This window comes from Microcaecilia unicolor, chromosome 2 (assembly GCF_901765095.1).
Source record: "Microcaecilia unicolor chromosome 2, aMicUni1.1, whole genome shotgun sequence".
NCBI lineage: Eukaryota > Metazoa > Chordata > Amphibia > Gymnophiona > Siphonopidae > Microcaecilia > Microcaecilia unicolor.
In genome coordinates this window covers 452,160,733-452,188,111 of record NC_044032.1, presented here as the reverse complement: position 1 = coordinate 452,188,111, position 27,379 = coordinate 452,160,733, and the positions used below count along the sequence as shown (strand labels likewise).

Sequence of the window (27,379 nt, the reverse complement as noted above, 5' to 3'; positions counted from 1 at the left end):
TAACTAGTGTAGAAATCCAAACAGATTACTAAAAACTTTAGGAATAGTAGGATTTTACCGTTCTCATTACCATGTACTTCTTGCTGGCAGTTTTAGATCGAATGTTTCAATATTGTCACAGTTGTAATGAATTGGATTTCAGCAAAGCCTTTGATATTGCTCTTCACCGAAGAATAAGCTGAGAGGGCTGAACTTAGGGCCGAAAGTGGTGAACTGGGTTGGAAACTAGTTGACCGACAGGCGGCAGAGGGTGATGGTAAATGGAATTCGCTTGGAATAAAGGAAGATGAGTAGTGGAGTGCCTCGGGGGTCAATACTGGGCTGATTCTGTTTAATATATTTGTGAGAGACATTGCTAAAGGGTTAAAAAAAAAAAAAAAGCCTTTTTGCTCTGACACAGCCAATAGAGTGGATACCCCGGAGGGAGTGGAAACCATGAGAAGAGATCTCCAAAAAAGAATGGTCAAAGGTCGGGCATTTAAAATTTAATCTCTATCAAATAAAATTATTAGAAGCCAGAGCACTCCTATATAAATCACTTATTTAATGTGCTCCAAATATTGTTCTTAGAAATCCAAATAAACTTTATTGTAATAGATCACAACCCTGCATACATACATCCACTTGTGACTGAACAGAGCTCAATCCTACTTACATCATTTGCATAACAAATTATTTACATACACTATAAAAACTTCACTACTACTGATTATATTTAAGCTAAATTGCCCATTGATAACATTCGAGTCCTCATAGAACATTACATATCAAACTTGCCAATTGTCTCAACACAATTGTCCATAACAAGACACCAATTTATTATTCTTTTATCAGCGAGCGTGCTTTAAATCTCAATTGTGCTCAATTCCCAGTCCCCTTCTTTTTGTTGGCATCACTCCTCAGCAGAACACAGCATCAAGAGCAGAGAGCCACCGGTGTCACCACTGTCCTCTCCTGAGCACCCCCAATAGGAGGACTGCTTATCATCCTCTGTTTTGGAAGAGATGCAGTACTTTCCAAGAGTCCAAGACCTGGCTTCTAGTATTCCCTAGGTAACTTGAGGATGTCTGCTTCTACTGCTTTTCCTATGCCTTCATTGTTGACAGTGTTCACGGAGAAGCTCATGCAGATATGATGAGTCGGTGAAGCACTTCTTTTTGCATGGCGTAATAATGGGGCTTTAATATTGTTGCTACCTATTCAGAGGGACATTCAGTCAGTTCTCAAGACGCTTGCACTACTTGCAGGAAAAATGTCAACACCAAGCCATGGAAAAGTTTCAGGGTCTGTGTGATGCATTACTGCTGATCTCAGGTGTGTCAGGGGAGGAAACTTCAACAAAGCATTTTGAGATCCTGTGTGTTTCTGCTGAGTAAGCTGAGAGTGCTGAACTCGGGACCCAAAGTGGTGAACTGGATTGGAAACTGGTTGACCAACAGGCGACAGAGGGTGGTAGCAAACAGAATTCGCTCAGAGGAAAGGAAGGTGAGTAGTGGAGTGCCTCAGCGGTCGTGCTGGGGCTGATTCTGTTTAATATAGGTGTGAGAGACATTGTGTCTGCCTGTGGAGAGTTAGAAGGAAAAGTTTACCTTTTTGTGGATGATACAAAGATAGCCAATTGAGTGGATACTCTGGAAGGAGTAGAAACCATGAGAAGAGAGTTGTTTTCTCTGAAGAAGGGTCAACTGGCTTACCATCAGACCCTCACCCCCTGATGAGAAAAAATACCCAGTGGAGGAGCAACTCTCATTCATTGGTTTTATAAAGGAAAGGGCTGAGGCCGTTCCTTTTCGGTTAGAGACAGAGAATGAACCCAGTACAGAAATATTACATATCCTTCAATTCCTCAATGCCCTCCCTCCCTCCACTGAAGGAGGTTGTAATAGTGCCAATTCAAAGAATCCTAAAGGACATACAGATGCCTGTGTAACACCCTCTCAATAGCACCTATTAATGAGGTTGACTTTGTATAAGTCCAGAAGGATCCCAGGTTTGAGAAGCAGGAGCTTCCTCACTGTTCTATGGTGATCACAATCTGCTCTTGATCCAAAAGTTCCAAGATTCATTCCTTGGTGCCCATGGGGAGAGAAGCTCTAACATTGGAGTTTTTTTTTTTTTTTATAAGGAAATTTTTTTCCAGAACAGTATGCTTCTTTCATGCATAGTTTCTTATATAAAATGCTAGTTGCCACCAAAATGTGTTGGTGTCTTCCTATTTCGAGTGCCTTATTTCCCTTTTTTTCTGTAGAAGCAGCCTATAGCTTGGTAGTCCCATGCTATGAGGACTTGCTATACTGCTTGTCCTTGGAGAAAACCAAGTTATTTACCTGTAATACTATTCTCCATGGACAGCAGGATATAAGTCCACATATATACCTACCCACCTCCGTATAAAGCTGTATTCTATTCAAGCTAAATTAATGGACTGAAATGCTTCCACGTGATAGTGGCAGAAAGGACTAGGCACCACGTGTTTTGAAGCAACTAGGAAGCTTCTAGTATATAAGCTGGAGAAGCCATCAGTGTCACCCATGCTTTTTGGGCTTGTATTCTGCTGTCCACAGAACACCTGCTATAGGTAAGTAACTTGGTTTTATCCAAATAGGTTTTGTCTTATTTGAACCACTATATTTCATTCCTTCCCTCCCTTCCCCCCCCCCCCCCCCCCGGTTCTGTTCTTAAGCATACTCAAGACTGATATAAAAAAACTTTTTGAGGCATCTGCTGATAGGCTGTGCTAGGCATCTAGTACTCTTGATGTGTTAAAAGAATTCCCTCTGAACCTCCCTCTTTCCAGTTTCATATTATGACCTTGTGATCCTTTTAATTCCTCTTTCTATGAAAAATTGCACCTTGCTATGCTTTATTGCAGCCTATACAGTACTTACATTTTCTCATAGGAAGCAAGAGAGGCACTTGAAGCAAAAGAGCGTTACATGGAAGAAATGGCTGATACAGCTGATGCCGTTGAGATGGCGACTCTGGACAAGGAGATGGCTGAAGAGAGGGCTGAATCCCTCCAGCAGGAAATTGAATCCCTGAAAGACAAAGTGGAAGAGCTCACAATGGACTTGGAAATTGTCAAACATGAAATTGAAGAGAAAGGTGAGAGCATTAATGGTGGCAGCTCAGAGCATTTGTTAGAGTAGGCAACAGTAATGAGCAAACTTATGGGTCATTTTATCTGCATTGTATACATTGGAAGAGGCTTACTTAGCTTTCTTAAAGTTTTACATGTGTGTAGAGTGCTTCCCATATGATGCTAGGCCTGCTGTTGATCGTTTTCTCATAGTAACATAGTATATGACGGCAGATAAAGACCTGCATGGTCCATCTAGTCTGCCTAATAAGTCAGCTAGAGCCACACCTGCCACTCTGTGCAGATTACACTTCATCATGATCAAATACTGGCACTGTTATTTTCTGTCTCCTTTCTGTTGCTTCTGTGCTATTTATGAAAGTACTGATTAATGAAGGGCCACCTTTGTTCCTTGTTTTCAGGCTCAGATGGAGCAGCATCCAGCTATCAGGTCAAGCAACTTGAGGAACAAAATGCTAGGCTGAAGGAAGCCCTTGTCAGGTATTAACTCCTTTCCCTGAATGCATCCTACTAGGATATAGTACTATATTGTATGTTTTATGTTGATTGGTAGCTGCCTTAGATTCTAAGTGTGGTAACAATGATTAGAAAAAGATTAATTCCTTAGCATCCCTCCAGCCCGGCCCAGGATGTGACTGATGGGTTGTGCACACCATCCAGCAGGTGGAGACTGAGAAAAAAACTGTGATTCTAGAGAGAGCCAATAAGAGCTCTTGCTAGCTAGAGAAAGATCCAGTAATCTGTCTCCAGCAGGTGGAAGTTGGTGAGCCCTTCAGTCTCATTCTTGTACTGCTCTATATTTTCTGTTGTATTTTCTCTTATTTGGTTTCTACCTTTTTTTTTCTCTGTGCATCCATTTAATTCTGGCAAACGGGAAAGCCTGTTATGTGGAGGCAGAGGTCCACGGGGGCCTCTTAGTGCCTCGGGGGTGCTAAACTCGGATGGCCGCGTCCCTCCCCCCTGTCCTCCCTGATATATTTCTGAGCTCTGGTTGATTTAAAAACAAACAAACAAAAAAAAGCTCAGCCAGTAATTCTGTTCAGAAAATAGCAGCTTCCTCAGGCTCTTCTGGGGGGTGGGGGGTGGGGGGTGGAAGAGGCAGGGAGAGACAGTCGCAAGTAAAAAAAATAAAGGACAGAAGACTACACGTTTGGTTTTTCTCTGGTGTAATCAGGCATTACAGCTCCCATTCCTGTTCTTTCTGCGGTTTGCCTGTGCTGTGCTTGACTCTGGCGCTTTAAAAAAAGGGGGGGGGGGGAGCTTAAGCACAATGGTTGAGAAACTCTGCCACTGTTTAGTCTGTCAGCGGTGGGGTGTTGCTTCGAGCGGTGCCTGTAAATTCTGCACCGCTGTGGAAGCTTCTTCAGGAGAAGGGGCAGGGACGTCGTCTTCGTTGGCGTCGGAGGGGGTCCAATTCAGCCACTTCTGCCGTGGCAGGCTCAGCTCCGGCAGTGGCTCCGATTTTTTGCGGGAACTGCCGCCATCTTGTCTCCCTCATCGCTTGGGTCTCTGCAGGTTCCGGGTCCGACTCTGGTTTCTCCCACTTCTGATGGAGGTTTTCCTCCAGAATTTGTAGTTAAAATGTATCAGGCGTTTTTGCTGCGTAAGGCTGGTCCGCTGGAAACTCCGGGGAAGAGGTCACAGGAAGGTCAGCGGGCTCCTGCAAAAAGGCTCAGGCAGTCCTGGTATGTAGAAGATGACTTTATTTCTAATCTTGATCAGGAAATGCCTTCTCTTGAGGAGCCAGAATTGCTTACTGAAGGTCAGCTGTCTGAGGATTTGGTGCAGTCTGATGAGACTGCGGAGGCTCTCCCGGCAGGGGAGGACCCTTCTGTTGTGAGACCCTTTCATAAAGATGACTTTCAGGAACTTATTTCTCTCGTTTCCTTTACGTTTTGAGGAGCAGGAGGCTTCGGTGGCAGAGCCTAGGAAAGTTGATCTGCCGGTGAAAGGTATTCGCAAGCCAAGTAAGACCTTCCCCGTGCATCAGGATATTAGAGACATTATTCAGGTGCAGTGGGAGGTGCCTGATTCTGCTTTTCATCTCGCTAGGTCTATGGTCCAGCTTTATCCTGTTCCAGATTCCGACAAGGATCTTTTATACCCTCCTATTGTGGATGCGGTTGTGTCTGCCATCACCAAGCGAAATACGGTTCCTGTGGATGGTGGTTCTGTCTTGAAGGATGTCCAGGATCGCCATATAGAATCTCTGTGGAAGAATTGCTTTGATGTCTCCACTGTGGCAGTACAGGCTGCTATTTGTGGGTTCCTTGGTGGCTAGAGCTTGTTTTCGTTGGTCAGAGAGGGTCTTGGATCGTGCCTCAGATGACATTTCGGCGATAGATTCCGAGGTTGCAAAGTTAGAGATGGGTTCCGCCTTTTTAGAAGACGATCTTTATGATTTGTTGTGCGCCTCCTCTAAATCTATGGCTTTAATTGTGCCGGCCCATTGCTCTCTGGCTCCTTGGCTGGTCGGCAGCTGCGGCCTCTAAGTCTAAGCTTAGTAAATTTCCCTTCAAAGGTTCCTTTCTGTTCAGTGATGAGTTGGACAAGTTGGTTCACAGTGTTGGAGAGTCTAAGGTTCGGAGGCTCCCGGAGGATCGTCCCAGGGGGTCTGGACGTGGTGTTTTCTTGGGCCGTGGTAGAGGTCGTGACTTTCGGCGTTATAGGCCAGGCAAAGTGGTTCCAGTTCAGTGCTCCAGGTTTTTTCAGAAGACCCATTCCTTTCGGGGTAACCTTCTCGTCTTCCTCCCATACTCAGCAATGAAGGTGTGCGGGTCCAGCCTCCGGTTCCAGTGGGAGCTCGGTTGATGCAGTTTTATTGGAGGTGGGCCCAGATTACTTCCAATCAGTGGGTCTTGGAGGTTATTCGAGACGGGTACGCCTTAGAATTTGCTCGTCCCTTGTCAGATGTCTTTTTGGAATCCCCCTGCTGCTCTTGGCTCAAGGTCATGGCTGTCAGGGACAAAGTATACAGGCTTCTCGATCTTCGGGCTATTTGTCCAGTTCCTCTATCAGAGCTTCCCACAGGTCGTTACTCTATTTTCTGGTCCCCAAGAAGAAGGGTTCTTTCCTGCCAATTCTGGATCTCAAGGTGGTGAATCTGCCTCTGAGTACCTTCTTTTCGTATGGAGACACTACAGTCTGTCGTTGTGGTGGTTCGGCCCGTTGAATATCTGACGGCTCTCGACCTAACGGATGTTTACTTACATATTCCCATTCGTCCTGCGCATCAGCGTTTCCTTTTTTGTTTTTTGGTGCTAGGCCAGCACTTTCAGTTTCGAGCTCTTCCCTTTGACCTTGTGACCACTCCGCGCACGTTCACCAAAGTCATGGTCGTCGTAGCTGCAGCCCTTAGAACGGAGGGCATTCTAGTTCATCCTTGTCTAGACAACTGGTTGATCAGAGCAAAGTCTTTCCAAGAGAGCGTTCAAGCCACTGCTTGGGTAGTTCACTTCTTGCAGTCCCTAGGTTGGGTAGTCAGTGCTCAGAAGAGTCGCCTCCAGCCCTCTCAGTCATTGGAGTACCTGAGTGTGTGTTTCAACACGCAGCAAGGCCGGGTCTTTCTTCTTTCAGCTCGTATCCCCAAGCTGCAATCTCAAATTCGCCAGTTATTGAAGTCTCCGAGACCTTCGGCCAGGGATTATCTTCAAGTCCTGTGTTCCATGGCGGTGACAATCGAGGCAGTGCCCTGGGCCAGGGCTCATATGAGGTCTCTGCAGTGGTCTCTTCTGTATCATTGGTCCTCACAGACAGGCTTGCTGCATCAGAGATTGTCCCTTCCTGCAGAGGTGAAGAGCAGCCTCCTCTGGTGGTTACGGGACGACAATCTGACCAAGGGAATGCTGCTGGATCAGCCAAGTTGGATAGTGGTCACGACAGATGCCGGTCTCAAGGGCTGGGGGCGCTCACTGTCAGGGCCAGTATGCTCAGGGTCTGTGGTCCCCTCAGGAGAGTTCTTGCTCGATCAATCTGTTGGAAACCAGTGCGATCCGGCTGGCTCTGCAGGCTTTTCTCCATCAGCTACGGGGCAAAGCGGTCCACATTATGTCAGACAATGCCATGGCGGTGGCTTATATCAATCGATAAGGAGGGACGAGGAGTTGACAATTGGAACTCGAGACATTGCTACTGTTGAGGTGGTCGGAGGTACATCTGGTTGCTGTGTCAGCTGCTCATGTGGCAGGCATGCAGAATGTTCAGGCAGACTTTCTCAGTTGGCGCACACTAGATCCTGGGGAGTGGTCTCTAAGTGACGTAGCGTTTCAGTCACTGGTGCAATGCTGGGGTCTCCCCAAGATGGATCTGTTTGCGTCCACTCTCAATACAAAACTTCCATTGCTCTTCAGTCATCACAGGGATCCCAAAGTGCAGAGCGTGGCCACTCTACTTCAGCCTTGGCCAACCGGTCTTCTGTATGCCTTTCCTCCATGGCCTCTGATAGATCGGCTTCAGAGAATCGAGACGCACAGGGGTTGCGTGATTTTAGTAGAGCCAGATTAGCTTTGCAGGCCTTGCTACGCAGACCTGCGACGGCTTCTGGTCGAGGCTCCATTCCGGCTTCCACAAATGCAGGACCTTTGATGCAGGGTCCAGTGGTTCATCCGGATCCTGGTCCATTCTGTCTTACGGGCCTGGCTCTTGAGCGGGCAAGATTGACAGAGGATACTCAGCAGGCGTGATTGCCACTATGCTTCACTCTCGTCATCGCTCTACTTCACTTAATTATATTTGAACTTGGAGAATTTTCGAGGCATCGTGTGAGGAGTTCCATATCTCTCCCTTTCACGCGTCAGTTCCACAGATTTTAGATTTTTTGCAGTGGGGATTTGACAAGGGCCTGGAATTGACCTCCCTTAAAGTACAGATTGTGGTCGGGTCCAGGGTCACCCAGATGTCCTTCACTTTTTGTGGGGGGCTAACTTGCTTCGTCCTCCGAACCGAAGCATTTTCCCACGTTGGGACCTTAATTTGTTACTCTCGATACTGACCAAGCCTCCCTTTGAGCCTTTGTCTGCTTGTTGTGACTCTGGGCAAGTCACTTAACCCTCCATTGCCCCTGGTACAAAATAAGTACCTGAATATATGTAAACCGCTTTGAATATAGTTGCAAAAACCTCAGGCTGTATATCAAGTCCCATTTCCCTTTCCCTTGTACTTTGAAAGATTTGACTCTGAAGGCAGTGTTTTTAGTGGCTATTGCCTCGGCCAGGCGAGTCTCGGAATGGCAAGCTCTTTCTTGTAGGTCACCTTTCTTGGAGTTCAGCACGGATCAGGTGGTCCTGCATCCGGTGCCTTCCTTTCTGCCTAAGGTGTTGTCTTGTTTTCATGTATCATCTGGTGGTCTTGCCTGTGCTAGGTTCTTCCTCTGGAACAGAGGATCAACGTTGCCTGAAATGTTTGGATGTCAAGAGTGTTCTAAAGCATTATGAGAAGTCTACCGACAGTTTGCGTCACTCTGATCGGTTGTTCATTTTGCTGGGTGGTCCGCGCAAAGGCCTTATGGCTTCTAAGCCCACTATTTCCCGATGGCTTAAAGAAATGATTGCTTCAGCTTACCTTCTTTCTGGAAAATTTGTCCCGGATGGCATTAAAGCACATTCGACTAGAGGTCAAGCGACTTCCTGGGCAGAGTGGTGTCTCGTGCATCCTGAAGAAATTTGTAGGGCGGCAACTTACAGTTTGGATGTATTCAGTTGTCAGCAAGCTGGTTTCGGTGCATAGGTTTTAACGGCGGGGCTGCTTGGGTCCCTCCCATGATCTTACTGCTTTACTTCCCATCAGTTACATTCTGGGCTGGTCTGGAGGGACGCTAAGGAAGGAGAAATTAGGCCTTACCTGCTAATTTGCTTTCCTTTAGTCCCTCCGGACCGGCCCAGATCCCCTCCCTTCAGATATTCAGTTTCTTCGGTAGTTGCTTGTGGCTGTTTCTTCGGAGCTGTGTTGCTTGTTTATGGTTTTTTATTAAAAACAAAAACATGAATAACAGAATTAAAGGCAAATCAAACCTCTTATTTCAAGCCATATTTCTTTGGTTGCTTTTGTCCCTTCCTATCTATGATATTCAGGGGCCTGTTATAAGGTCACTATTTTTCCTGTGGCATGTACCCTGTGTTGGCAAGGTGCCGGTGGATGCTCAGGCTTTCGGATGCACGGACGGTTCTTTGGCTACCTTCTGCTTTTGGTACTTTGTTACTGGATCTTTCTCTAGATGGCAAGGGCTCTTATTGGCTCTCTCTAGAGTCAGTTTTTTTTTCTCAGTCTCCACTTGCTGGAAGGTGTGCACATTCCATCAGTCACATTCTGGGCCAGTCTGGAGGACTAAAGGAAAGCAAATTAGCAGGTAAGGCCTAATTTCTCCTTCATTTCTGCTACAACGTTATGGGTGTGTGTATATACACATTCAAAAATGTAACTCTATATATTTTGGATTTTCAGAAAGCTTTAAGTTCCCTTGTCCGAAGGCTTTTAATAAAACTAAGCTGTGCTTTTTAAAAAAACATTTTATTTATGAAATTCAAATTTTACACACAGAATTGTGTGCAGAAATAGCCAGAATGCAAACATTATAAAACGATTAATCAAAGAAAAATAAGTAAGAGGCTTTTAGTCCATTAGTATGGGGGGAGCCATCAAAACACAGGAGAAGCTGCTTAACAAAAGAAACTAGCTACAAAAGGAATAGCATACAGCACCATTTATACATAACACCTGGAATAAGTCTACGGCACATTACTTGAGTCTCTCAGATCTAGTTGTCATGCTTTTTAATATATTTAATGATCTGCAAATGGGAACAAGTGAGGTGACAACATTTCCAGAGGATACAAAATTATTCAGAGTTGTTAAATCACAAGCAGACTGAGAAATTGTAGGAGGGTTGTGGAAGACTAGGCATCTGGATGTTAGATGAAATTAAATGTGAACAAATGCAAAGTTATGTACATATGAAAGAGTAACTCAAGCTATAGCTATGCAATGCTAGGTTCCAGATTAGGAGTCACAACCTAGGAAGAGGTTCTAGGCATGATGGACAACATGTGGAAAGCCTCTGCTCAGTGTTCTGCAGCATCATAGAGAATATTAAGTATTAGGCAGGGAATGGAGACTAAAACAGAATAGTGTAATGCCTCTGTAGAGCACTATGAATCTTTTGTGCAGTAAGAGTTGACTTCCAGAAACCAGAAATCAAGTCAGGTATGTGGTGGTATAACAGGAAGTGATAATGGACATGTTAGATAGCCCTGCTGTTCTTTTATTAGCATTCATGTTCTGTTTCTACAAGCCCACACAGAACCATCTTTTCTCTTTCATTTTACTTATAAACGCACTCTTTTTAGGATGCGTGATCTCTCTGCATCAGAGAAGCTGGAGCACGTGAAAGTCCAGAAGCACATGGAGAAGAAAAATAATGAGCTGGAGTCATTGCGCCAGCAGAAAATGAAACTGCAGCAGGAAGTAGAGCACGCTGAGAGGACCATCGATGAGCTGAAGGAGCAAGTAAGTTTGAGGATGGATGGGAAAATGGAACACACTGTTGAGGAATGAGTGGACCCCTGTTGTGTGGTAGAAAGCTAGTGGTCAGATCACCATTGGACGCCACTCTTCTCTTAAAGCTGCATGCAAAAGACTTGATTTTTCAAGAGTAGTTATACTACAAAGTATTTGTGAGGTTTAACTTGTAACACTTTCTATTTGTGTGTGGTGTTTCTTATAGGTAGATGCTGCTCTGGGTGCAGAAGAGATGGTGGAGACATTGACAGAAAGAAACCTAGATCTAGAGCAGAAGGTTCGGGAGCTGCATGAGACAGTCAATGACCTGGTGAGAGATTTTGAAAGCAGAATATCTTGGCAGTAGTGCAAATACGATTTTGACTAAACTTTGCTATAAACAGAAGCAGAAGTTGATTACCTATTTTCTATAAACATCCCAATGTCAAGGTTCTTACTGGAGGGGCTGTCATTTCTATTCTTTCCAACCCAATGGAATGCTGGAAAGAAATAGTACAGAAGGGTTGAGAAACTGTCGGGGTAGGGGGGTTGGGGGGAGAACAGCATAATGCACCAAAAAGTTTAATGAAATAAAAATTGGCATGGAGAAAAAACGGGTGAAAAGACTGAGTTTAATGGGCTAACAGCCGAGAATCATCAGGCTGACATGTTCTCAAAGCCTATTCAGAATCAATGTTTCTTAACTCCATTTTGACATCTATCTCTAGTCCTCACAACCACATTATTTCAAGTAGTTTATGGTCTTGAATATGTATATATATAGTTCTTAAAATCCATCAGTTATCGTTTCTACCTCCTCTTCCAGAGTCCGAGATTGAAATGAGTAAAAATTCAGTGTCGCAGCACAGGGAGGACGAGCGTTGCTTGGCGAGACAGTTGGCTAAGGGCCTTTCGCGCCATGTGTCTCCTGCGTTGGGCCGATCATCTGGGTCGGATTCAGCTTCCTTCCATGTGGATTTGCGTCGCCTGGTCCCTGAAAAAGGTTTCCCGAAAGAGTTGGCTAAATGTTTGGAGGAGATCAGAGCGGACATTATGTTTTCTAAACTTGAAATTCTAGAGCATATGGATGCAATTAGTCTCGATTTCCGGGAGCTGGGGGGCAGCGTGGAGGCTCTGGAAGAGCGTGTTGATGAGCAGGCCGAGAGCTGCAGTGACGGACTCCTGCTTTTCTCAGCTGTTTGAACAGACGGAGGAGCTGCAATATAAAATTGACGACTTGGATAATCGAGGTCGGAGACACAATCTCCGGTTCTGTGAGGTTCCGGAAAATGGTAATATGGAGGACGTCCCAGCCATAGTGCGTTCGTTATGTGAGAAAATTCTGGGAGAAAATTTGGAGCCAGAGTCAGTAGAAATGGATCGGGCACACAGAGCACTCGGGGAAAACATTGGACAACAGACCTAGAGATATCATAGTGAGATTCTCTTCGTGTGCTTTTAAGGAGAAAATATGGTTGAGAGCGCATCAGTTATCATCATTGGACTATAATGAGGTGAGGGTAACAGTTTTTCAAGATCTGTCACTGTTTACCTTAGCCCAGAGACATGCAATGAAACCAGTGTTGGAGATCTTGCTTAGAGAAAAAAATTCTTATGGATGGGCTTTCCCTTTTTCGTTGTGTTTTGTGATCAACGGTAAACAGGTCAGGCTCTGCAGGCTCTCTGAGGCTTGGAAGATTCTACATGAAGTGGGCCTGACCACATCTGCTGTTCCGCCGGGTGACTTGACTCCCTCAACGAGAGCTAAGTTGCAGAAGTGGAAGAGGGTCACTCAGAAGACCAAGAAACAAGGGGACCAGACTTGACTTTGTTTCTCTTTTTTCTTCTATTTCTCATGTTTGCCAGGCTGGCGATTCTGTTGCGTTTGGGCTGTGTTTCTTTTGTTATGGGGTATTTGCTTTCCAGTATTGGGAGAAAATGGAAGAGTGGCCTAGTGGTTAGGGTGGGAACTGAGGAACTGAGTTCGATTCCCACTTTAGGCACAGGCAGCTCCTTGTGACTCCGGGCAAGTCACTTAACCCTCCATTGCCCCATGTAAGCCGCATTGAGCCTGCCATGAGTGGGAAAGCGCGGGGTACAAATGTAACAACAAAATATGTGGGTAATTGAGGGCGGATAGATGGTACGATTTCTGGTGATAAAAGTCTGGGTGGGGGTGCGATGTTGCGGCATGTGTGTGTTGTGATGGAGTCCGTTTGGTCTGGGGGGTGTTCTTTCTGGGTTTCCCATTCAGGGCCATATGACGCAGTCTGGTGGGGGTATGTGTGAGGAGGGGGTTGGTTAGGAGTAGGGTGGGGGTTGAGGGGGATGTTTTCTGGGTTTTCTCTGGGGGGGTGTCGTATGCATTGCTAGTAGTTTTGAGGGGCTCCCATATTTGGGTGTGTACGTTGCACGCTTGCCTGTTGGATGCCTGATATGAATAAAGACCTAAAATTTTTGTCTTACAATGTGAAAGTCCTGAATTCTCCACGAAAATGCCAGAAGTTGTTCAAGGAATTATTGCACTTTAAACCACAGGTGGTATTTCTCCAGGAAACACATTTGAGAAGGGACCATGAAATGTTTTTATCACATCCTCAATATCCCTCTGTTTTCTGTGTATCGGCAATAGATGGGGTCTAAGAAAAGGGGGGTGACCATTCTGCTCCATTCCTCATTACAGCTTCAGGTACTGAAAATTCAGCAGGATAGGGAGGGGCAATTTTTGCTTTTGAGTTTAATATTGGGTGATCTGGCTGTTAAACTGGCTTCTATTTATGCTCCCAGTGACACGCAGAAAGGGTTTCTGAATAAGCTGGTAGGACAATTTACTTTCTGCCCTCCTGGGAAATTGATTGGTGGGGGGGGGATTTCAGCACCATGCAACACCTGGCGCTCGATAGGTCAGGCTCGCCTTCTGGGATGGATGTTTTGCTTTCCCAAGCTTTAAATAGGTTTGTTAGAGATTTTGGTATATTGAATTTGTGGAGCGTTTCTCACCAGGGCATCCGTGATTATTCATTTTATTCACATTCTCATGATACTTATTCCTGAATTGACTACATCTTTGCTGTGGTCACACCTCTCCTTAAGAAGCCTTCACTCGACCCTACTTGTCCCTCTAATTACCGACCCATCTCCCTCCTTCCTTTTCTCTCCAAATTACTTGAGCGTGCTGTTCACCGCCGCTGCCTTGATTTTCTCTCCTCACATGCTATTCTTGACCCACTACAATCTGGTTTTCGCCCTCTCCACTCAACCGAAACTGCGCTTACTAAAGTCTCCAATGACCTATTACTGGCTAAATCCAGAGGTCAATATTCCATCCTCATTCTTCTTGATCTTTCCGCTGCTTTTGACACTGTCGATCACAGCATACTTCTCGATACCCTGTCCTCACTTGGATTCCAGGGCTCTGTCCTTTCCTGGTTCTCTTCCTACCTCTCCCTCTGCACCTTTAGTGTTCACTCTGGTGGATCCTCTTCTACTTCTATCCCTCTGCCTGTCGGCGTACCTCAGGGTTCTGCTCTTGGTCCCCTCCTCTTTTCTATCTACACTTCTTCCCTTGGTTCATTAATCTCATCCCATGGCTTTTCCTACCATCTCTATGCTGATGACTCCCAAATCTACCTTTCTACCCCTGATATCTCACCTTGCATCCAAACCAAAGTTTCAGCGTGCTTGTCTGACATTGCTGTCTGGATGTCTGAACGCCATCTGAAATTAAATATGACCAAAACCGAGCTTCTCATTTTCCCCCCCAAACCCACCTCCCCGCTCCCCCCGTTTTCTATTTCTGTTGATGGCTCTCTCATTCTCCCTGTCTCCTCAGCTCGAAACCTTGGGGTCATCTTTGACTCTTCTCTCTCCTTCTCTGCTCATATCCAGCAGATTGCCAAGACCTGTCGTTTCTTTCTTTACAACATCCGTAAAATCCGCCCCTTTCTTTCCGAGCACTCTACCAAAACCCTCATCCACACCCTTGTCACCTCTCGTTTAGACTACTGCAATCTGCTTCTTGCTGGCCTCCCACTTAGTCACCTCTCCCCTCTCCAGTCAGTTCAAAACTCTGCTGCCCATCTCATCTTCCGCCAGGGTCACTTTACGTATTCTACCCCTCTCCTCAAGACCCTTCACTGGCTCCCTATCCGTTTTCGCATCCTGTTCAAACTTCTTCTACTAACCTATAAATGTACTCACTCTGCTGCTCCCCAGCATCTCTCCACACTCGTCCTTCCCTACACCCCTTCCCGTGCACTCCGCTCCATGGATAAATCCTTCTTATCTGTTCCCTTCTCCACTACTGCCAACTCCAGACTGCGCGCCTTCTGTCTCGCTGCACCCTACGCCTGGAATAAACTTCCTGAGCCCCTACGTCTTGCCCCATCCTTGGCCACCTTTAAATCTAGACTGAAAGCCCACCTCTTTAACATTGCTTTTGACTCGTAACCACTCGCCTCCACCTACCCTCCTCTCTTCCTTCCCGTTCACATTAATTGATTTGATTTGCTTACTTTATTTATTTTTTGTCTATTAGATTGTAAGCTCTTTGAGCAGGGACTGTCTTTCTTCTATGTTTGTGCAGCGCTGCGTATGCCTTGTAGCGCAATAGAAATGCTAAATAGTAGTAGTAGTAGATATTTCTTTGACACATGCTGGCTAGACTTCAGATATTGGAACTGCTACTTTATTTGGACCATGCTCTGGTATGGGTTAGGCTTCCTTCACTTTGTGGGGAGGAGAATGAGAGGAGATGGTCATTGAATACTACCTTGCTAAAAGAGGAGGAAATCCTGGCTGGCTATAGAAAGATTACAAGACTATCTGGAGTTGAATGTGGACTCGGGACCTTCATTGGGGGTTGTTTGGGATGCGCTTAAGGCTGTTTCTAGGGGGTCTTTTCCTTCAAAAAGCTAGTTATCGGGCTAGACAGCAAAGGGCCGAGGTAGCTAAGTGCTTAACGCAATTGAATCTTTTGTCGGAGCGTCACAAATTTTCTCATTCGGTTGCTACTTTGAGGGAGATTCAGGCGCTTCGTTTGAAGTTGGATCAGATATATTCCGATCAGATACAATTTTTTCATGATCAACAGCGGCACTCTCTTTTTGTCTTCAGTAATAAACCGAGTAGGGCTTTGGCGGTTAAATTGAGACAGTTAAGGGTGGACATAACTATTCTTAAAGTGCGTGATAGTACGTGTAAGTTGGTGACCACTTCGAAGCAGATTCAGGAGAAATTTCAGTCGTTTTACCAAATGCTTTATACTTCGGACATTTCGTCGACCCCTGAAGCGATAAATAATTTTCTGTTGGCATGCTCTTTTCCTACTCTCACAGCAGGTCAGCAGGGAGCTTTGGATGGGCAGGTCTCAGATGAGGAAGTTTCTAATGTGATTAAAGCTCTTCCAATTGGAAAATTGCCTGGACTGGATGGGTTGTCCAATGACTTCTATAAAACATTTTGGGGGGAATTGGCACCCATACTGACAGAGCTTCTGAATGAGATCTTAGCGGGAGATGAGTTTCCTTCTATGATGGAAGCCTGGATACCGGTTATTCCAAAGCCGGGTAAAGATACGACTGAATGTGCTTCTTCATCGTCCCATTTCTATATTAAACTCTGATATAAAAATTTTGGCTAATCGTCTTGCAAAAGTTATTCCTGATATAATTCATCCAGATCAGACGGGCTTTATTCCCCACCATCAGGCAATGGATAATGTCCGCCGAATGGTTAACTTGATCCATACATCTAAGAGGTGGGATCTTCCAGTTTGTTTATTGGGGTTGGATGCTGAAAAGGCCTTTGACAGAGTCCATTGGCCTTTTATGTTTCAAGTTTTGGATCGATTTGGAATTGGACCGGGCTTTCGTAGATGGATTCAGGCCCTTTATACTTCACCTAGGGCATGTGTTCGGGTCAATGGCAGTAATTCCCCGATGTTTTCTTTGTTCCGAGGTACTAGGCAGGGATTTCCTCACTCGCCACTGTTGTTTGCATTGGTCATGGAACCTCTTGCGATATATATTCGGTCTGATCCTAATATATAATGAGAACCTATAGCTTCACTAAGTCACCTCACCAACCCACTCAATTATGAACGCCCACCTTCTATAACTACCCTAATCAATCTCTTCCTTCTTCTCTCTTCCCTTTCTTAATCGCTACACATTACTAACTGTAATTGATATCCTGAAATGACAATATTCCTTGTCATCAAGCAGATGAAGCCATTACGTATGGGTTATGTCCATCAACCAGCAGGGGAGATAGAGAGCACTCAAACTTTCACAGTGCCCTCTTGGCCAGCTAGCTCCACTGCCTCTTCAGTATTCTCTATCTCCCTTAGCAGGGTGGCTGCAGCTTGTTCGAGCTCCAGAAAAATCTGCCGGGAGGTGGTTCCTGGCTTGCCAGTTGTTAACCGGGGTGTTGGAGGCTATAGCAGCTTCACTTTAAAGGCACATAGGTTAGCCCTTTCCCTGCCTTACCCATACCTCCGTAGATGTGGACATATTGCCTTGCTTTCCCTGTCCTTACCCACCAACAGTGGATGCAGGCATATAGGTTCGCCCTTTCCCTGCCTTTCCCACTCATCTGAGCCTCCGGAGTCTTCAATACCTCTGCTTTCCTCACAGCTTAAAAAAAAAAAAAAAAGTCGCGTCGCGTTTTTAAACGCAGAGACGCTGGAACAGAGGTTTTTTTGACCTGATTTTCAGCAGTATCGTAGTTGTACACTAGATCCTTTGAGGTAAGAGTGTTTTCCAACTCCTCCGGGGTGGGCCCGCGATCGGGGCGATTTTGGCGTGAACCGCCATTTTGGATTTTACCGCCGTTTTTCGGCGATGGCTGCGGACAATGTAAAGCGCTGTTCCACTTGTGGCAAGCGCAAATCAGCAGCAGGGCTCTGTAAATCGTGCTGTATTGGCGTAGGAGCCGGCCCGAGCATGGCGAGCGATGTTTCTTCCCGCTCTGAGCTGGCAGCGGGCGCCATTTTGCTTACACCGCATGGCGCGGCCTCCGTGACGGAGAGACCTGAGCCGGGTGGGGCACCTTGAGATGAGGTTATTTCAGGAGTGGCTAGCACCGGACAGGATTTGGGTGCCCAGGGTGAGATTTTCTCCCCGGATTTTGTGCTTTTGCTGCATAAAGCATACATGATGAAAAGAGCCCTTCCTCAAGGGTCGCCTGAGGCTCCTCTGATTGCCCTCCCCCCCGATGGATTCTGGCCTGGGACTGCCCAGTGAGGCTTTTTTCCCGGATGCTTGGCCTAAAGATAAGCGCAGAAGGGTTAATTCCCCTTCAGATTGTGGTGCACCTTCCCCCCCCCCCCCCCCCCCCCCGTGGTCGGGGTGTGAGGATTCGGAGAACTCTGACAGACGTTCTTGGTCTGAGGAACCAGAGTCAGGTGCGGATTTACCACAGGATCTGGATGATCCCTCCGCGGTGAGGATTTTCCACCGTGATGAGCTGCCAGCGCTTATTTCAGATACCCTGTAGGCCCTCTCGATTGAAGATCCTGACAGTGGCATGGCCTCCTCGGGTAATCCCAGGATGGCTAGTACCAAGAAAGCTGCTCGGGCCTTCCCTTTGCATGACTCCATCCTAGAGCTTGTTTCGGCTCAGTGGGCTGACCCCGAGGGACCTTTCAGAGTTTCCAGGGCTATGGGGCAGTTATACCCTCTGCGTGAGGGACATGGCTCGTTTTCAAATGCCTACAGTGGATGCCCTAGTCACTGCGGTGACAAAGAGAACTACCCTCCCTGTTGAGGGAGGTGTTGCCCTGAAGGACGTTCAAGACCGTAGGCTGGAAACAGCGTTGAAATGGTCCTTTGAAATTGCAGGTCTCACTGTTCGGGCGTCTGCATGCAGCTGTTATGCTGTGAGAGCCTGCCTAGCTTGGCTGCAACAGGCAGTGGCTCAGCCCGGAGATGGAGCGGAGCCCTTCTTGGATGTGGCTCCGCGGATGGAGGTGGCCTTGTCCTTTCTGGCTGATGCCCTTTATGACCTTGTCAGAGCTTCGACTAAACAAATGGCAGTAGCAGTGGCGGCTCGCCGTCGTCTGTGGCTACGACACTGGGCAGCGGACATGGCCTCTAAGCAAAGGTTGGTGAAGTTGCCTTTTCAAGGACTTCTCCTATTTGGTGAGGAGTTAGAGAAAATTGTGAATGGCCTGGGTGATCCAAAACCCCAGCGCTTGCCCGAAGATAGGCAGAGGCCTTCCTCTAAGGGCCAGGCGGTCCACTCCTCGTACAGACCTCGCTTCCGTGAAGCTAGAAGGTACCGCCCGGGGCGTTCTGCTGGGTTCACTTCACGTGCCCGTGGTCAGCAGAGGAACTCCTTTCGCTCGGACAAGCGTTCCGCAGCCGGTGGTTCAAGACCAGGAGTTCAGGGGCGACCCTCTCAATGATGGTGCGCCGGCCCTCTCCTCGATGCCTGTCATCGGAGGACGACGTTCTCTCTTTGTCGAGGAGTGGGCCAAGATTTCCTCAGATCAGTGGGTTCTGGACCTGATCAGAGATGGATACAGAATAGAATTCAACGCCCCAGTAAGAGACGTGTTTGTGGAGTCCCGATGCGGTTCTGCCGTCAAACGGGCGGCGGTGGAGGAGACTTTACAAGGTCTGATTCAGTTAGGGGCAGTGACCCCGGTGCCTCCCGCTGAGCAAGGCTGCGGCCGATACTCCATCTACTTTGTGGTGCCGCGAAAAGGTGGGTCCTTTCGCCCTATTCTGGACTTAAAAGAAGTGAACAAGTCCCTGAGAGTGCGGCATTTCCACATGGAATCCCTGCGTTACGTCATTGCGGTGGTTCAGCCAGGAGAGTTTCTCACGTCTCTAGACCTGAAAGAAGCTTACTTGCACATACCGATTTGGCCCCCGCACCAGAAGTTTCTGAGGTTTGCGGTGTTGGGAAAACATTTCCAGTTCAGGGCCTTGCCTTTTGGCCTCGCCACAGCTCCCCGAACCTTTTCGAAGGTAATGGTGGTTGTAGCTGCTTTTCTCAGGCGAGAAGGTATCAGGGTTCACCCGTACCTAGATGACTGGCTCATCAGAGCAGACTCTGCAACAGAGAGCTTACAAGCTACAGCCAGAGTGGTCTCAGTACTGCAATCTCTAGGCTGGGTCGTCAATATGGTCAAAAGTCACCTGTCCCCTTCACAATCTCTAGAGTTTTTGGGGGCCAGGTTCGACACAGTCTCGGGCTATGTGTTCCTACCCGAGCTAAGGAGGTGCAAGCTTCAGAATCAGGTCCGTCTGCTCCTGAGGATGCCCCGCCCGCGAGCTTGGGACATTGTCCAGCTGCTGGGATTGATGACAGCCACGATGGAAGTGGTAACCTGGGCGAGAGCGCACCTGAGACCTCTACAGTATTCCCTACTCCGGAGATGGTCTCCTATTTCTCAGGATTACCAATGCAGACTTACTTGGCTCCCTGCGGCCCGTCTCAGCATGGAGTGGTGGCTCTCGGACAGCATGCTGCGACGAGGAATGCCGCTGACGCTCCCCGTTTGGTGCCTAGTGGTAACAGATGCCAGCCTGAAGGGCTGGGGCGCACAATGCAAGGGGAAGCATGCCCAGGGTCTATGGACACCCGAGGAGTCGGAGTGGTCTATCAACCGCCTAGAGTTGAAAGCGGTGTTTCAGGCGCTTCTGGCCTTTCAAGTGACCCTGGAAGGATTGGCTGTCAGAGTGATGTCGGACAACACGACAACGGTGGCCTATATAAATCGACAAGGCGGAACAAGGTGCAGAGCACTAGCCGCGCAGGTCGAACTGATTTGCCACTGGGCCGAGCTGCATCTTCAGTGTCTGTCGGCAGCTCGTATTGCAGGTCAGAGCAATGTGCAGGCCGATTATCTGAGCAGGCATCAGATCGATCCAGCAGAATGGAATCTGGCAGACGAAGTATTCCTGCAGATCTGTGCCAAATGGGGCAAGCCCGTGATGGATCTAATGGCGACAAGTGCCAATACCAAAGTCCCATGCTTCTTCAGCAGATGGAGAGATCCTCGCTCGGCGGGGTTGGATGCCTTGGCTCAACCCTGGCCTCCGGGTCTACTTTATGTGTTTCCCCCATGGCCCTTGATAGGGCGCCTGCTCCCGCGGATTCGGCTGCACCCAGGAGAAGTCCTCGTCGCCCCGGATTGGCCAAGGAGACCTTGGTATGCAGACCTCCGACAGATGCTCCTGGAGGCTCCTCTGCCGTTACCTCTGGTACCGAACCTGTTGACTCAGGGACCGGTAGCCATGGAGGACGCCGGCCGCTTTGGTCTTACGGCATGGCTATTGAGAGGGCGCAATTGAGGGATAAAGGTTATTCCAATAAAGTTATTTCCACTCTCCTGCAAGCCCGCAAGCGGTCCACTTCCGTGGCTTATGCCAGGATTTGGTGCCTGTTTGAGTCTTGGTGTGCTTCCAGAGCCATTGTTCCAATGCGGGCTCCTGTCTCGCCGATTCTGGACTTTTTGCAGGAAGGTGTCCAAAAAGGCTTGGCCTATAATTCCCTGCGGGTGCAGGTGGCAGCGTTGGCCTCCCTTCGTGGTAAGGTGGAAGGCGTGTCTTTGGTTGCTCACCCAGATGTGGCACGGTTTCTTAGAGGGGTGCTTCGGCTCCGACCTCCAGTGCGAGCACCCTGTCCAGCTTGGAACCTGGGGCTAGTTTTGAAAACCCTGCAGGCATCTCCTTTTGAGCCGCTTCGGCGAGCATCGGAGAAAGACTTGACACTGAAGGCCGTTTTTCTGGTGGCCATTACCTCGGCGAGACGGGTGTCAGAGCTCCAGGCGCTGTCCTGTAGAGACCTATTTCTGCAATTTTCAGAGTCCGGAGTCACGGTTCGGACCGTGCCTTCCTTTATGCCTAAGGTGGTTTCAGCCTTTCACTTAAACCAGCCTATTTTCTTGCCCTCTTTTTCAGAGGAAGAGTTTCCAGAATCTTTTGGGCAGCTGCACCTTTTGGATGTGCGCAGGACTCTGCTGCAGTATCTGCGAGTTACTAAATCTTTCAGGACGTCTGATCATCTGTTTGTTTTGCTATCTGGTTCTCGCAGAGGGTCTTCAGCGTCTGAAGCCACTATTGCCCGCTGGCTCAAAGAAACTATCTTTTCAGCTTATCTGCTGGCCGGCAGGGTTCCGCCTGTAGCCTTTAAGGCACATTCTACTAGAGCGATTTCTTCCTCTTGGGCTGAAACTGGAGCACTCTCTCTTCAAGAGATATGCAGTGCAGCAACATGGCCTTCTAAGCTCTCCTTTGCCCGACATTACAGGCTGGATGTGGCTGCCAGGAGGGATGCGCGTTTTGGTGCACAAGTGCTAGCGCGTGGTGTGGCTTGTTCTCACCCTATCTAGGGATTGCTTTGTTACATCCCATACGTAATGGCTTCATCTGCTTGATGACAAGGAAGGGAAAATTAGGTTCTTACCTTGGTAATTTTCTTTCTTTTAGTCATAGCAGATGAAGCCATGAGCCCTCCCTGTATGATTGTCTGTATGCTGTGAATCTGTTTTTCAGGTTCTGTTCTAATTTCCTGAAGTTCTTTCCTTGGGAGAAAGTTGGAAAACAATCTTCAGGATTCATGTTCAGTTTAAATTTAGGAGGATGTGTTCATTCCCTCCAGCATGTTTTTTTTGGAGGATGTGTTGATTCTCTCCAGGAGGCGCGTGTGTTCCCCTCCAGTTCTATAAATAGGAGGATGAGTTCATTCCCTCCAGTGTGTTGGGAGGATGTGTGATTCCCTCCAGGAGGCGCGTGTGTTCCCCTCCACTTATACAATAAGGAGGATGAGTTTTTTTCCCTCCAGGAGGATGTGCATTCCCTCCTTTATGAGTTCATGCCCTTGTGATGGGCCATCGTTCGCTGTGAGGAAAGCTCTTGTGATTCCCATTGCGGTTTGCCATACTGCTTTGGAAGCTTCAAATACTGAAGAGGCAGTGGAGCTAGCTGGCCAAGAGGGCACTGTGAAAGTTTGAGTGCTCTCTATCTCCCCTGCTGGTTGATGGACATAACCCATACGTAATGGCTTCATCTGCTATGACTAAAGGAAAGAAAATTACCAAGGTAAGAACCTAATTTTCCCTTAACAAATCTATGTAAGCCACATTGAGCCTGCAAATAGGTGGGGGAATGTGGGATACAAATGCAATAAATAATATCTGGAATTCTTTTCGGGAATAGGGAATGTAAGTTGTCGCTTTTTGCTGACGATGTGCTCCTCTCTTTGACAAAAACGTTAATCTCTCTACCCAATCTGACGAAGTGCTTGTCGGTTTACTCATCAGTTTCAGGTTTCAAATTAAATGTGAATAAGTCAGAGGCTCTTGCAAACAGGCCTATGCTACTACCTTTGCGTACAAAAGCACACAGTTCTGGAACGCATTACCCATGGCCCTGAAAACTATGAATAATCTAACCAGCTTTCGCAAAGCTTTGAAGACGCATCTCTTCAACAAAGCCTACAAAAAACATTCTTAATGAAACAAATCATTCCTTAAACCACCCAAGTACAAAAAAAAAAAAACACCTCTCACATGACCTTACCCAACACCTTCCATCTAAACCCTCTTTACCTTCAGCCTATTATCGACTGTATTTAAAATCATGTAACGACTATATCATTACAACACTCTGTAAGCCACATTGAGCCTGCAAAAAGGTGGGATAATGTGGGGTACAAATGCAATAAATAAAATAAATAAATTTCTCGTCCGGTTTTGGAGTCCATCCAGCTATCTTTCTGTTTTAAATGGGTATCGGGAGGTATAGCCTATCTGGGGGTTACTATTACTTCTAATCTTTCGGAGTTGTTTTCGGCTAACTACCCTCCTCTCTTGAGGGACATTTATGGAGATTTAGAGAGGTGGGATACTACCGACTTGTCTTGGTTGGGTAGAATTGTGGTGTTAAAAATGAATATATTACCTTGTATCTTTTTCAAATCCTTCCTCTTAGAGTTTCCAGGGGCTTCTTGGTGAATGTGTAAGATAAATTGGTTCGTTTTGTTTGGGCTAATAAGCGCCCTTGGTTGCCCAGGGCATCCTATATAAAAATTTGCACCTCCAACGTTCCATCGCTGGTTGGCTGCCTGGGTTCGTAACATCTGATGATGTCAGCCAGCCTCCAGCGTTTCATTCCCCCTCACTGCCCCGCCCTCACGTCAAAACGTAATGACGTCAGAGGGCGGAACAGTGAGAGGGAAGGGAACGCTGGAGGCGAGCTGACGTCAGGATGTTACCAACGGAAGGGAAGCCAGCCAGGCCAGCCAGAAAGAGAGAATCGCGGCACATCGAGGGGAGGTCGGAGCACAATAGAATCGATGGACATGGATGGGATGGGAGGAGAGGACAGGAGAGAAGAGAATCGCGGGACACGGGTGGGAGGGCAGGGAAGAGGAGAATCGCTGGACATGGAGGGGATGGGAGGGAAGAATCGCTGGACATGGAGGGGAGGGCAGGGGAGAGACAAAAAATCGCTTACAAGAGAGCCCTTCTAGTGCCCGTTTCATTGTTGAGGAAACGGGCTGGGTTCCACTAGTTATTGTATAAAGAGTTGGGGGGGGGGGGGGGGTCTGGGTGTTTCAAATGTTTTGTGGTACTATAAAGCGGCTCAAGCGCGTGTGGCTTTTGAGTGGTATCAGGATCATCCTCTTAAGTTATGGGTGAAATTGGAACAGGTGGAGGTGGACTCGTGTCCACTTCATTCTTTGATGTGGCTTCCACGTAAACACAGGTTTTTACGTAAGGATTTGTTCCCATCGATTTTTTTCTACATTTTTTTATTGGGATGGGTTATTTGCTAATCCAGACTCGGTGCTTTCTAAATTGTCTCCAATAGCGAACAACCCACTCTTTCCTCCTGGTGTCTCTCCAGGGCCCTTTTCTTGGTGGCTATCTTTGGGCCTAGTGTCATGGGGTCAGTTATTCGATGAAGACAGTCTGATTTCTTTTGACTCTCTGAAAGAGCAATATCCCATCCTACCTTATGAGCTGTTTGCTTATTTTCATTTGAGACACTTTCTCACTTCAAAGGATATTAAGACTATCATATTGCATGATGATTCCTTTATTGAGGACCTTTTGTGAAGATTCTAAAACTACCAGGGGTCTTATTACTTGTTTATACTCTTATCAACGTAGGCAGGTGTTCCCTAACCAGGCTTATAGGGAGCGGTGGCAGCAGGAATTGGGGTTGATTATTGATGAGGGTGATTGGTCTTTTTTTGAGAATGGTTGGTCCAAGATTTCTATATCAGTTCCTTTTCAGGAAAATGTAGTTAAAGTTCTATACCGGTGGTATTTGACTCCGGTTAGGTTACACCATATATTTCCTGGTGTTTCACCAATGTGCTGGCGTGGCTGTGGTCAAAAGGGTACAATGGGGCGTATTTGGTGCACCTGTTTTAAAATTCGGGCCTATTGGTAAGCTATACAATATAGATTGCAAGCTTGGTTTCAAAGGCCTATTAAATGGTCTCCTAAATTTTTCATATTTGCAAAAAAAACCTCCAGGTCTTACTAAATCTCAGGCATTGCTGACAAGGCAAGCTATGGTGGCGACGAGAGTTGTGATAGCTGCACATTGGAAACTCACCAATGCCCCACTTCTGGTGAGATGGTTAAATAAATTATGGTTCATCTGTGAAATGGAGAGACTTCGGGCTGTGCAAAGTCACACGGAGGCGATATGGGAGCCTTTTCTGAAACATTGCTCGTGGGAGGGGGGGAAGGAGTGGGGGAAGGGGTGGGAGTGGGGTTGGTTTAATTAGGTGGGTGATGGGGGGGTGGGGGTGAGGATATTCCACTAAAATTTTATAAATTTGGGGTCATAGTTTGAGACTTTGGCAGCATTGAATTTGACAATGCTTTAGGTTGTTTTTATGTAACTGGCAGGGCTTTATATTGGGGCAATACTGCTTGAGTTTATTTTGTATGACAGTATGCTGTTTCCCTTATGTACCGTAGTATCTTCATACAAATAAAAAAAAAGAAAAAAATTCTCACCTAGGGTCTACACAAGGAGCCGGTTTTGAGAGAATCAGTCTTTTCATCTCCCCAAGGTGTACAAATTTCCTATATCTTCGGTACTCTCCATATGGGACTAGAAGTATGCTGTTAACAAACTTTCCCTGACCTTACAGGTACCTGGGTACAAAAATCTACAGTTTGCAATAGCCTAGTGGTTAATGCAGTGGACTTTGATCCTGGGGAACTGAGTTTGATTCCCACTGCAGCTCCTTCTGACTATGGGCAAGTCACTTAACCCTCCATTGCCCCTGGTACAAAATAAGTACCTGAATATATGTAAACCGCTTTGAATGTAGTTGCAAAAACCTCAGAAAGGCGGTATATCAAGTCCCATTTCCCTTTCCTTAATTGCAGGGTCATCCTGTGTATTTGTTCTTGAACCCTCTGTAGTTCGCTGCATGGCTAAAGAGGCTAATACAGGCTCTCAGGGAATTTTTGCTTTTTTCACCCGCATCAAGGACTGTTTTGCTGCATCCCACTGGTTCTGGACTGGTGTGGTAGGAGGAATAAAGGAAGGAAAATTGTTAAGACAGATTTGCTCCATATTTTTCAAACCAATAGAATTTACGCGCACACACACACACACACACACACACACACGCATGCTAGATAAGAGTTGTGCACATAGAGACAATGCAGATATAAACCCACATTCAGACATGCATTGGGGTTGGAAAGGATTACATGAGTCATTCTCTACATGCTTTCCTCATTATTTTAAAGTTTATTTCTGAAGACTTTAGTACCGGCTAATTGTGTTTAGAAACTGATATTAGTGACTAATTAAAAAAAAAAAGGAAAATATTTGAGCTTCTAATGCAGAGCCAGTGTATAGCCATTTTGTACTCCACAGTTTTTTCTTCATGTAGCTCCACTCACTGTGTTCATTCAGTTATTGAAACAGCAAGATGTACTGTGTACATGTTTGGGTATGTTGTCTGTTTTTTGGGTGTTAAATTTAGGTCAACAAATGATTTAACTGTTAAAGCAATATGGAGCACACAAATCCTTGAGCTTTTGTGGTGTGTTGCAGAAATTTGCACCAAAATCCCATTTTAAGTGTGTTTTTTTCTTTGTTTTTTTTTCTCTCTATGGCCATTAGGAATCAATAAATGAAATGAACGATGAACTGCAAGAGAATGCCAGAGAAACAGAACTGGAATTGAGGGAGCAGCTGGACATGGCTGCAGTCCGTGTGCGAGAGGCAGAGAAACATGTGGAGGCTGCTCAGGAGACTGTGGCGGACTATCAGCAGACCATTAAAAAATACCGGGATCTAACAGCACACCTACAGGTAACCTGACCCTTTACTCGCAGGTAATTATGTAACACTTGGGATCCCTGAGTCCCAGATTTCCAAAGAATATTTATTTTTGCCTGTAATTGGTTCCTATATTTTTTTTATTTTAGAATCTCATCCGAGATTTGAGAAACCAGCAGGCTGCTTCTGTAGAAAAACAGCAGGAACCTCCTCTTGAAGTGTTTGACTTCAAGATCAAATTTGCTGAGACAAAGGCTCATGCCAAGGTACTGTTCTTTATAGTATTATACTTATTTATTATTTATTTTTTTGCTAAAGCATTTTGAGAGCAGCAGTGAAATTATAAATGCATAAATAAATCTTATCTGGACCACATTAAGATTTATTAGGTATGAAATATTCGGCCATTACTTAATTTTAGACTATTTAAGTGGAAATCTCATTTCTTCGGACTTGTGTTTCTCAGATTTGAAGACAGCTCTGGGGCCAACTCTTAGTGTGGGGACGTGGG

General features: G+C 46.5%; 1 protein-coding gene across 3 annotated transcripts in view; it reads left to right on the top strand.

Annotated features, from left to right (window-relative positions):
- The window catches only part of LOC115461248 (dynactin subunit 1-like), a 188,975-nt gene that overhangs the window by 44,496 nt on the left and 117,100 nt on the right, over positions 1-27,379 (top strand). For all 3 annotated transcript variants that reach the window (XM_030190949.1, XM_030190951.1, XM_030190950.1), the window contains exons 7-12: positions 2,901-3,105; positions 3,502-3,580; positions 10,441-10,600; positions 10,818-10,922; positions 26,710-26,901; positions 27,018-27,134. In XM_030190949.1, the coding sequence (XP_030046809.1) occupies positions 2,901-3,105; positions 3,502-3,580; positions 10,441-10,600; positions 10,818-10,922; positions 26,710-26,901; positions 27,018-27,134 (858 nt within the window). The remainder of the gene's footprint in view (positions 1-2,900; positions 3,106-3,501; positions 3,581-10,440; positions 10,601-10,817; positions 10,923-26,709; positions 26,902-27,017; positions 27,135-27,379) is intronic.